Consider the following 12586-nt stretch of genomic DNA (forward strand, 5'->3'; position numbering starts at 1 on the left):
GAAAGACTGGATATTTTAAGGAATTGACTGTGGCTTTACATTATATTGTAAACCCACAGCAGTCAACAAAGAGGTAGGGACAAAATATATATGAGGTTAACACTTTGTAGTTGGATTATGATGGTGGTGATGATGGTGGTGATGGTGACGGTGATGGTGATGGTGTGTGTGTGTGGGTGTGTTTCCATTTGAGGGGACTTTTATAAGATCTCTCACCAAAAGATTCATGATATAGCATAAATATTTAAACTAGGATTCAAGAAAGTGAGAAGACAATCCACCATCGAACACACCATCTCAGAATAAAAAGTAAACTTAGGGCTCACCTGGGCCTACCATCAGTCTGATACATGAACCTCTGCTATGTTTTCTCTGCCCAAACCCTCCAGCAACAGGAAATTCACTACCCACAGGGAGTCTGCCTCCTCTTGGGCAGTCCTGACTAGTCTGATATCTGCCCCTCTATAGCCTCAGACACAGTTCTGCATGCCACGCCTCTTTCTGTCATATACAGTCCGCTCTAGCATGATGTGCAGAGCCACAGTCCTCACCTAGGGTCTGTCTGCTAATCTAAAGAAATGGCATAAACACCATACACAGCCCAGTGTAATCCAAGCCAGAACTTTAAAAGAGCCATGTGACTCTTACTAATTGCAACCTTAATTAATAAGCAGCCCAGCTAAGTGGAGTAGTTAACTATTACTCCCATGTTTATAAAATTTGAATCCAAATGGTTTGTCCAAGGTCATGGATCCAGTCTGTGGTTTAAAAAAAAAAAAAATTTAAGACCATCCCAAATTCCTCAATTCCAGCCTTGAGCAGAGTTAAACAAGCCAGACACTGAGTTGCTGTGTGACTTGGAAAAGTCACTTTCCTTCCGTGGGCCTCAGTTCCCCCACTATAAAATGAAGAGGTTCGACTAGATGATCTCTACATTGTCTTTCAGTAATAAAATTTTATAGAAGTTTATTCTAAATTTTCCTGATCAATACATCTTTGAATTTTTGATCTCCTGAGACCTCCTAACCTAACTAAATTTGCATCTCTTGAGCCAGAATTATAATTTTCTTCAATATGAAATATGATAAGTAACCCCACAGGTCTACCCAAAAACTCTAACTAATCTGGACTCTATGTCCTCAATCTTCTAGGATAACACATTCTCTATAGTGAGAAGCCCCCTTGTATCCCATCCATTGACTGTCTCAAATGTCCTCATTCTAGAGCTAAAATCACTCCTTGCCTTTCTCTGCAAATTTTTCCTTGGAACAGTCTAGAAATCAATTCATTCTCCAGGTGAAACTCCACTTAGTTCAAGCTGTCATGTCAATGTCTGCTGGAAAGCTTTGAAAGACCTTCATGGAAAAAGCCGTGTTTTCAGACCATCTCCTTTCTAAGCCTGACTGACAGACAAGTGCCAGGTCTGAGAACACAAATGAGTCCTATGTCTCCTTCCCATTAAGGAAAGACCTGTTCAAAAACTGAGGACACCTGGAACAAGGCTTTCCCTACTGACCTCCAGGCTGGGAGATGGCTTTGCCCAGAAGGTGCACAGAATCCATGGAAAGCCCAAGCCCATTCAGCCTCCCAGGAAAGACCCCACCAGGGGGGACGGATCTCACCATTGGGCATGAGCTCCACCACCAGGGTTGGGTAGGCGATGTTGGTACAGCCAACCTTGGTGCCGCAGTATTTCTCACATTCTGAGGGGAGGGCGCAGGCAATTTTTTCTGGAGAGAGATGCAGAGCCATGTCAGCAAGCAGACATCAGGGAAATACTTTCAAGATTCACTTTCTTATGACAAGGCTTCAAACAAGACATTCCTGACCAGGGACCTGAAGTGGTTCCACAAAAGGGTGCAGCTCCTGGCTGAGCCCTTTGCCACCAGGCCCTTGCCCTGCTGATCCTGACCATCTCCAAGCTCTGACTGGGGAGAAGAGACAGTTCCTAGGCAGAGGAAGGGGAAGCAAAGAAATGCTCAGAGTGGGAAGGGAGGAGACACACTCCTTAGACTTTAGCAAGCTCCCCGGCAGCTCAGGGGAGCAATTGTCTTATTTGCCTGTAGAACACAGTGACTTGTGGCTCCTGGTTTTGAAGCTTATTTTAAGCAGCTCTTGAAAGTAGGGTTGAACGCCCACACAACTGAGGGAATTCCCCAGTGGGAAGGCTATTGGGTCATACTTCCAAAATGTAAAAAATCTAGGAGGCAAGGAGAAAGAAAGGAAGGAGCAGGGAGCTGCAGGGCTTTAGAAGTGACTCAGAGCCGGGAATGGAAGAGTGTGGCCACTGAGTCCAGCAGAAGGTATCACCTGTATACAGGATGCGGCTGATCATTCCTGGCATCACCATGAGGAACATGGGTAGCAGCTTCAGGTACCCACACATCACACAGCCGGCCTTCACGTGAGACATGTTTTTGGCTGAGAGGCAGCGCTGCACAATGACCTGCCAGGAAAAGCCCGGTGAGGTGCAGGTCATGACACCTTCTGGCCACCCCAGATCCCCTCCCCTGCATCCTGGGCCCTTGGCCTGGCACTCCCATGTTACCAAAGTTCAGTGACTCCCGGACCATGTGAGCCCTGCCCTACCTTTCCCAACCCTGCAAGCCACAGACAGACAGGAGTCCCTACAGCACCCTGGGAAAACGTTGTCCACCCTGCACCTCCAGCGTGGGTACCTGATCTGTGCACCAGTACCACAGGGCGAGGATGGACAACCCGAAAATGAGCCCAGGCCATGGCAGGTCTCCCTTGAGGGGATCTCGGAAGATGTGGAAGGAGTCGTTCCTTGGGGTGTAGCATTCACTTTTGATGGTGACGTTTCCATCAGAAACCACAGTTGGAATGGCTTTCATGTACTTTTCCATGAAGGCCTCATACCCTCCCACTTCATGAAAAGCTGAAAGACATAGGTAATAAAAATCAACATTCCTGAAACTCTCAACTCTTCACAGCAGTTTCCTCCTGTGGATGCCTGAGAAATTGAGAGGACCTGACCCGTAGCCAGAGCCCCTCCCTGCGTGGTCTTGGGCAAGTCACTTTCTGGGCCTCGGCTTTCTCATCCATAACATGGGATTACTAACCCTGCCTAGCCCCCTCAGGGGCTACTGAGGATCCAAAGCAATAACCTGTGAAAGGACTCGAACCATAAACATCTCTATTAAGGGAAGGTATTTAAATTACTAAAAGAAAGACCTTGGTTTTGAACCAGGTACAAAAACTCTGTTTTTCCCCTCACCCCCTCCTGCCAGCAGTGGCCTTTGGAACCCCAGACACAGACCTAGAAACACACACACTAGGCCCTACCACCCCTGGTCCCAGGCATGTGGACGGATAGACAGAGGATGGGTGAGGAGTCTGGAGCCCTGCCACCTGTCGACTCTGTCCTTGAATAAGGCATTCCAGTCCTTGCCCTGCTGACCCCCCCGGGGACTGCTGAGGAAAACCCAATGGAAGTTCTTGGAAAACAGAGTACAGAAAGCAGATAAGAGGCTTCACAGGACACACAGAGAGCCTGGGCACCTTCAAAATGAAATGCAATTTATATTCTCCCATAACAAATGCCTCTAGATCTAGGGTTTCTAGTCTTATCTGGAGGATTTCATAGACAGAAAAAATTTTACAAAATTAGGGGCTGGAGGGACCAACATAGAGTGGCTGGGTTTTAAAATTTTGTTAAATAGGGACATAAACAAGAAAATGATCACTTACTGTCATCAATTCATAAAAAGAAAGGACATTTAACACCAAAATGTAGACAAGATATAATCTGAGATTTAAGACACAACGTTCGAATATATTTAGCCTGATGGGTATTTAGTCTTATCCCTTTTTAGTCCAGTTTCTCTGTGGAGGAAAGACCACATCATCACAGGCCCACGGTGGGGACCACTGGCCCAGACTGTCTAGAGAAGGCAGCAGGGAATGCAGGTGTTGTCTGGGCCAGGGTCACCCTGAGACCTCCAGGGCTGAGGAAGGTGCCCCCTGCATACCCACAGTCATGGCCAATCTTGGCTGGACCACTCCCCTGGGGAAGGCAGGCAGAGAAACTGGACTCAATTTTCTCTCCCTGGGCCTCTACCTCTGCCTCCTCAGCCTGCCCCAGCCCCACTTACCAAACCCAGTCAGGATAAAAGACCCCACGAGCATGATCGCTGTCTGCAAGGTGTCCGTGTAGATCACAGCTGCCAGGCCCCCTAAGCAGATAAGGAGACAACATATCTGACCTCACGTGGGAGAGAAACCAGTCAGCCTGCCTCCTGTCCCCACTGCTGCCCCTCTCCCTGTGCACACCTTCTGAGCTTGCCCCTCCGTCATCTATCTGCCTGCACTTCCCTCCTTCCTTCTCTTATCCTATTACATTAGTCTGCCACCCAGCATGATCCAACATCTCCACTCTTTGCAGAAATGCTGGGAAGACCTTGAGGAAAGGAGAAATGTTTTTCCTTATTGAGAAGGAAGAGCTCAATGTGATCCTTTTCAGCCAGGAGATATCTCTTCTGTGGTAAGAAAAGGCACCTTCCACAAGTGAAGGCAAGGAAGAGCGAAGAGCTGACATCTCTACAAGATGTCTGGGGACATTACCAAATCAACACATTTAAAGGGCTACTTGTATGTTGACTCTGTTCTCAGATCATTCTACATACTTCCTGTCCCCAAAGCTCATATGAGGTTCCAGCTGAACAGCAAGTTCCGTCACTGACCCTGGCCCCTTGACTGGACAGAGTAATGCCTCCTCAAAGGTGCCCCCAACTGTTACTCATGTCATCAGCTTCTCCAGTCACCTCTTGAGTCTTCCTCTAAAATCTCTTCGTATGTGTTACTCACTTCTTTCTTCCCCATAGTGCCTCCCAGTCCCTGTTACATCAAATCCAAGGCTTCGGTCTGGCTTCCAAGGCCCTTGCCTTGTGGCCTCACTTGCATTATCAGGCCCTATCACCCACACATACACCCCCAACTACTTCCCATTGACCACCCTCCCCCAGCTAAAAGCACTGCTGCTCATCCTGCCTCTGCATCATGTCATGCCCATTTCTGCCCCATCCCTTACTCTTACCTGTCCCTGCACCTGGCATTCCCTCCCTTATTCTCCCAACTTAGCCAAGTTCCCTCCACAATCTGCAAGGCCAAGCCCTGCCCCACTTTCTGGAAGAAGCTGTCTTGACTATTCCAGCCAACACTGGAGTTTTCTGGGGCAACCTATATGACTTGAGTCTGTGATTTGGGACCAAGCAAATACCTATCCTTGAACTGTTTCCTGGGTGTATCTCTCTTCCTCAAGAGAAGAAGCTTTGTTTCCTACTTCCATTCATCCTTCCCACTTGCCTAACACCTTCCCACTTGAGCCAAATCATGTGAGTGACTCACCTGTGATTGTGTAAATGCCAGTGATTGCCAATAAGAGAAAGATGGCCAAGTACAGATCCAAGCCCAAGGCCAAGTTGATGAATATGGCCCCAGAGAAAATGTCTGCCTGGAAGGAGTGGAGAGGAGAGGTGAGTTATGGGTGAGGGAAACCAGCTCGCCTCAGGGCCAGGAGGTGAACTAGAAGGCCTTAGCAGAAGCTGTCTTCTAGGTAGTGTCAATGCACTTGATTTCTAGAGTCCAGTGTTTGGCTTACACCCCCTGGCCCTTTAGCTGAAATACCACAATTAAAGATTCATATTTTTATCCCCAGTTAAGAATATGAAAGACAAGTACTGCACGATTCCATGTATATGAGTATCTAAAATAGTCAAATTCATAAAATCAAAGACTGGAACAGTGGTTACCAGGTGCTGGGGTGAGGGGGAAATGGGGCGTTGTTAATCAATAGGCAGAGAGTTTCAGTTAAGTAAGATGAACAAGCTCTAGGCATCTGCTGCGCAACATTGTACGGCAGGAGTCAACAATAATGTATGGTACATTTAAAATCTGTCAAGAGGGTAGGTCACACGCCAAGTGTTCCCCCCACAATAAAATAAAAATAAAAAGATTCAAATGCCTGAGAGTCATGCTCCATTCCTACAAGCTTTATTTAAGATGATAATAGATATTCCATGAAAAGAAGAGGATTCTGCAGTCAAAGAGGTCCGTGAAATGCCGGGTTAAACAAAGCTAAGGCAGTTTCCTTACCACATGACTCCTCTGAGCCTCTAATATACAGCGTGAACTGTGAATCCCCAGGAGGGGAGCATGGTAATAATTCTTCACGAACGTATTTCACTATGGAACGCTGTTTGCCAAGGAGCAGCTATTAATACCTGGAGGTTCCTCCCCGAGTACCTGTGGACTGCTGCTCTAAGCTGTTTACACCTTAGTGGGCAAAGGTTGATCAGATCTATTCCCAAAAGCAAGTTTGAGTGCTAGAGAGTCCAGTGGGAGGGAAACCCCAGCCCCGCCCTGGAGTGGAGAGAAACTTTAGCAACATCATAATTGTATCTCTCCAGCCCAGATGGAGTCTACCTTGACCCTGACACAGCTAGAACATCACCAAGAACCTCTTGCATGGCAGGCTTGGTGCCAGGTGGTTCTATCTAAATTAGCCCATATAACTTGAGGGAGAATTGACCCCTTTTCACCCCAATACAGTTCTTTTTCTCCTCCCTGCTTCATTTAGCCCCATAAAGAACATTTTATCTGGTGGGGTAGTGCAGTTGCTAATTTAAACCAAGAGAGAGTGCTAGAGTCACCCAAAATGAATTTTCATGGCATCTCCAAAACACTACCAGGAAGGGTAGGATTAAGGGATCAAGGTGAATCTTTTGTTTTCAAATCTCTAGGTAGGAAAGGAACTAGACTTCCCCTACATCCAATGGCCAAGATGTTTTATTGCATAAAACCTAATACATTTCAGCGTGTGTAAAGGGTTACCCATTAAGAGCCCTGGGAAATGGTACCCTTGCATGTCCTCTCTCTTCTTATCTTCCCCTCTCTGCCCCCTTGCAGCTCCTCAGGGCCCTCCAGCAACTTGGGTCCCCACCAACCAAATCTCCTGTTCCCTGCCTCTTCATTGTCTGAGAGCCTGCCTCACACCAACTCCAAGCCTACGTGTTAATGCATGACCTCCTCCCTCAAGACGGACCTCCTGAGGACCCTGTGCCGAGGGTCCCCTACAGATTCTCTAGCCCCGCGAGACTTTCCTGGTGGAATAGAAGAGGCAGAGCAGGGGATAGGGAGAGACATGGTGACTTAGAAAGAGAATCCCCAACCTCAGGGTTGGTGGTGAAAAGGCCTGGGTTTTAGCCCGAGGGCGGCCACTACAGGCCTGAGTTACTGGTTAAAACATTGCTCCTCTCCATGTCTGTGTTCTCGTATTCAAAGTGGGGCTTGTGAACCCTCTGTGCCCGGAAGTGGGAGAGTCCTGCCATCAAGGGAAGTATTTCCTTCCCAGGTCCTTGTTCCATCCTGCCCCCTGCAGCAGCCAAAAAAGGAGAGTCCCCAGCTGCACCTGAGCCATTGTTTCCTGGCTCTACACACTCGGCCACTTGAAATTGTGATGATTAATCCTGATGCCCGTCCCTCCCCTCCCATGTCTCTATATCGTCTCATAAAATTGCTTCAATTGAAGGGCCCTATTAGTTGATTACAATGGAATGTTGTTAAGTATGATTCAGTAGATTAGCTAATGAGCATAGTGAGCAAAAAATGTATATATTCCAAGGTTACTGCTGCCTTTAAAATGCCCTTGATTGGTTTACTTTCCAGAGTAGCCAATTTGTAATGCTTTATGACAGCACGTCACAGTAGACTGTGATAGCCTCATTAATATTTGCCTCACCGTTGTTAGTCACAAATAAGTAACACACAACTCCTAAAATAAGCTATAAACAAAGTCTAGAAACACTTATGAGAAGTGTTGGGCTAATAGATATCTTGTTTTTATAATACGTACTCTATTTCCAGCTATCAGGGCAGATAAAGAATTCTAAGAAAAACTCCCTCATGAATAGGGAAAAAAACTAAGATAAATTCTTCCTCCCATGAGTCGCTCCTAACTTCAGGGAGGAATATTTTCTGTCCTTGAGTCCCAAAAAGCTACCAGGAGTGCCTGGGGGTGCCATAGCCAAGCTTACTTTGGCCCGGGTGCTCTGACATTAGTCTTTGGATATCCTTGGTGCCCAAACTTTATTGTGCTTCCTAGGGTATGTTTTCCTCCATATCCAGGTGATTCTACAGTTTGTCAAGAGCTTTTAGACACACACGCTGTTCAGATCCTCAAAATGAAGTGACGGAAGAAGTAAACTGGCTCCACTTTTCAGATGACAGAAACAAAGTCGGTGACTCGCTCAAGCACTAAAATCCAGGTTTTCTGTCTCCAAGTCCAATGACCTTGAACAACATTGAAAGATGAGCGTCCTCCTTTCTGGAATATTTTTTTCAGAGGTCAAGGTTTTTTTAATCCAAAAAATTTTTTTACTTACTTTTAAAATGAAAAGTAAAGTATATGTATACAGTTTAAAAACAAACAGCACAGAAAGTTCTACATTGAAAAGTAAAAAGGGCCCCACTTCCATCACTTGGCCCAGAGGTGACCACCATTAAGAGCTTTTTGTCCACCAGAGATTTTTAAGTGGCTTGCTAAAAATTATGTATCGATGATTATATTCCACAGCCTCTAAAAATAATCATTCGGAAGATGGAAATATGGAAAAATGTTTACAGTTTGATGCTGAGAGGAAGGAGAAAGACCACAAAATGGTATGGTTTCGCAACCCTATTATTATTTTTTTTTATTATTATTATTATTATTATTATGGAGACTAAGTAGAGACTGGCATTGAATAGAGGGCAGCTATCATCCTTTCTGTGCATCATTCAAGAGATGGCTGGCTCTGTGAAAGAGGCAGAGCAGGTAGGACACCGGGCAAGGCCCCCAGTAAGGAGCATACAGGGAGAGAGCAGCCTACACCAACTATCATTTCAAAGCAGAATTCCGAAAAAGCCGACTGCTAGAGGATGGACTCCACCAGGACCTGAGCTGAGGGAGGCTGCCCCTCAGCTATGTGGGAGCTCCCGTGTCCAGGGAGGTTTAATCAGTAACCTGAGCAATAGGTGAGGTGACTGGGAAGTCAGGGAGTGAGGTTGGCCACTTCGTGTATTTATATGACAACCCCTATACTAGCTTTGAGGGCAAAAAGTGCCCTTTCCATGGCAACTGTAGCCAACAGACTTTCACCTGCTTGAACTGTGGACTTGGAGAAGTCTTGTTCTGAGAAGGGGAGTCCAAGTGCCGTCCTCTACATGTTCATTAAGCAGGTGCCAGCTCACAAGCTGAAACAACTGTTCTCTTACCAACTGCCCACAAGTTCACGGTGACCTCCCCACCCTTCCTGCTTACATTTCTTCTTCTCTTACATTGCTGCCCTTCCCTTCTCAGGAAGACTGATTTCTCCACCCCTCCCAATACTTCCCAACGCAGTCTCTGCACACTGATCTCTAATGAAATAAGACTGTAACTAAACACTAACCCTGAACGAGGAAAGGGAAAAGTGAAGGAGGTAGAATTATCACACGGACAGGGAAAGTACAAAACACCAATCAGGGGATGAGCCGTTTGAAACAGGTAGCTGGGTAGGGAGAGAACAGTAATCCTGGGTGTCAGTCCCAACTCCAACACAAAGCCCTATTGGCCCTATGGGTGAAAGCAGGTTTCATTGAGTTGTGTGAAAAACATATGTGCAAGACCATTCAATGGGGAAATGATAGTCTCTTCAAAAATGGTGCTGGTAGAACTGGATATACATATGCAAAGGAATAGAATTGGATCCCTACCTCACATCATACACAAAAATTAACTCAAAATGGGATAAAGACCTAAATGTAAGCGCTAAGACTATAAAACTAAGGAGCAGACATAGGAGTCAATCTTCACGACCTCTGCTGTTTCAATGTGTTTTTTTGGTGTCACAAAATCAGTTAATTTAATGACAACATAAGCATGAGCCTCAAAAGTAAAAGTAGATAAAATGAATTTCATCAAGATTTAAAACCCTTGTGCATCAAAGGACACTATCAAGAAAGTGAAAAGACAACCTACAGAATGGGAGAAAATATTTGCAAATCATACCTCTGATAGGGGTTTACTATCCAGAATATATAAAAACTCTTTCAGCTCAACAGCAAAAAAGACAAATAACCTGTGAAGAAAAGGGAACCCTTGTGCACTCTTGGTAGGAATGCAGATTGGTGCAGCCACTGTGGAAAACAGTATGGAAGTTCCTCAAAAAATTTAAAATAGAACTTCCTTATGACCCAGCCATTCCACTCCTGGGTATATAATCAAAGAAACCCAAAACACCAGTTCAAAATAACATATGCACCCCTATGTCCATTGCAGTGTTATTTCCAAGAGCCAAAATACAGAAGCAACCCAAGTGTCCATCAGTAAACTATTGGATAAAGAAGATGTGGTGCATATACACAATAGAATATTACTTGGCCAAAAAAAATATAATGAAATATTGTATTTGTTGTATCAGCTTTAAATGATTGGAAAATGAAAGCACTGGTAGTCATTTTTTCAGCACCCTGCCTAGCAATAACAGAAGGCTCAATTCAGATTCAACCTGACCCAGAATTCAGCCAGGAAAGAACTTTTACAAGACTGTGAAATTGGTCCAATTTCCCCTTTGGTGCTGGATGAAGAAAGACAATAAAAAAGAGGAAAACTGACCATAGCCAGTGAAATAACCCCTCTGGGGGGGCAGTGGGCACTTTGTAACTGCTGTCTAAAGGGGAAAGCTGGAGCCACTCCCATGACATCTCAGAAAATGTCACTTCCCTCTCTGCCCTTGGATTTCACAGTGAATTCTTAGAAATGACACCAAAAGCATAAGCAACAAAAGAAAAGAAGGTAAATTGAACTTCAGCACGATCGCAATTTAAAACTTTTGCACGTCAATGGACATTACCCAGAAAGTGAAAAGACAACCTACCAAATAAGAGAACATGTTTGCAAATCATATATCTGACAAGGGTCTAGTATCCAAAATACATAGCTTTCATCTCTAGCTAGGTTAGGGTGCTGAAGCAACCCAAGGAGCAAGGGTTCCCATCATCTGATCTTACATCCCACTGACACTTCATGTTTTCAAATAAATCCATTTGAACTTCACCCCACCCAGTGAGGTAGGCAAGGCAGCATGTGTTATCCCCATCTTACCCATGGAGAAGCTAAGTAAGCTCTGGGGAGGTAAAGCAACATGCCGTTTGCCCCAGGTCACCTGCTAGGAGCCCAGGCTCCTCCACAACGTCTTACTTCCTCTAAGTGTTCTCCTAGGGAGTTTCCTTACCGAGGTCCTATTTTCTCTCTCTTATCCCTTATCACTCACATTGTCCCTTTTTTTGCACTGTTGTTTTAACTTTTTCAGACTGAAAATCGCCTTCGGAATGGGGGGGGAAAAAAGGCCAGGCAAAACCTATTAGCAAACTGTTCTCTTCCTATCATGAGGAATACCTCAGAACTTCAGTGGTTTCCTAAGTCGTTTTGCTTTGTTTTGTTTTACCATCAAAAGAAGTTGACTTGCTCACTTTTAAGGAAGAAAATATGAAGTGAAGATGGAATACAAGTCTTGCTCCAATGAGTCGGCCAAGAGCTCTGTGCAGTTCTTAAACACACCCCCATTGCCAGTCAATCCCTGAGGAATCTCAGCTCTGCAAATTGGAGCCTGCAGCTCCAGGTCGGTAGGGAGACAGGCTAAATGTTATGGGGAGCAGCCCCGGTGGTTGAGTTCACAGAGTAGAAATCCCTCAGAGGGCTATTGACTAAAGACCCAAGGAGCTGATTCCAAACAAGTACAAGAAGTCTTGTGAAATGAAAAGGACAGGGATCTGGAGTCAGAGGTCTGGGTTCTATTCCTGATTCAGGATCCTTAGCAAGTAATTTCCAATCCCAGGGTTTTTGTTTCTTCATCCATAAAGGAAGAGGGAGAAACTCCGAGGTCCCTTCAAGAGTTGCCACTGACTGCTCATGTTTAAGTGCATCAGAAACGTCACCTGGAGCCAGATTCTGACCCTGAGAGAGCACAAAGGCCATGGCTACATCTCAGTTTGGGGCCAGCCCTCGGACATCCCTAACTCCCTTTAATCTTCTATTGAGAATGGCTTTCACCAAACCTTCTTGAATCTGTTTATGTTTTCAACCTTCCCCACAGTGGAGGAAAAGGAGTTCCATGTTTTGGCTCCTTGATGCATGAAATAGGACTTTACCTAAGTAGCAAGAAGGCTTAAGGGACTGAGTTAATAGAAACATATAGCGCTACCCCTTGGTGGGCCAGCATGTGCTGAGGAGTGAGAGCGGGCAGGTTCTGAGATAGCTAGTGCCCAGCCTCACAGGGCAATGGACTTACTGAGATCTTGGTGAAAATGTAGAGCAACAGGGACAGAATGGAGAGGTATATCTGGATTCGCTTGCCTCCAAATCGCTTCCTCAGATACTCTGGCATCGTCACCACCTGCATGGGATATAAAGGAGGTCAATGCCAGCCATAGTGACCAGAAGGCCCAGAGCAAGCAGAACAGTGGCATCTACCATGGTGTCAGATGTGTGATCAAGGCTTAACCCTTGTTGCTCAGAGAAGTCTGTGATATGGCCACGTGGCTGTTC

General features: G+C 45.6%; 1 protein-coding gene across 1 annotated transcript in view; it reads right to left on the reverse strand.

Moving 5' to 3' along the window:
* The window catches only part of SLC5A1 (solute carrier family 5 member 1), a 45664-nt gene that overhangs the window by 10060 nt on the left and 23018 nt on the right, over positions 1-12586 (reverse strand). Inside the window, exons 5-10 of the mRNA XM_081123023.1 lie at positions 12330-12434; positions 5368-5473; positions 4116-4196; positions 2679-2899; positions 2311-2446; positions 1623-1730 (exon numbers count right to left, since the gene is read on the reverse strand). Coding sequence (XP_080979149.1) covers positions 1623-1730; positions 2311-2446; positions 2679-2899; positions 4116-4196; positions 5368-5473; positions 12330-12434 — 757 coding nt within the window. The remainder of the gene's footprint in view (positions 1-1622; positions 1731-2310; positions 2447-2678; positions 2900-4115; positions 4197-5367; positions 5474-12329; positions 12435-12586) is intronic.

Source organism: Miniopterus schreibersii, assembly GCF_964146895.1.
Source record: "Miniopterus schreibersii genome assembly, chromosome: 20".
Taxonomy (NCBI): domain Eukaryota; kingdom Metazoa; phylum Chordata; class Mammalia; order Chiroptera; family Miniopteridae; genus Miniopterus; species Miniopterus schreibersii.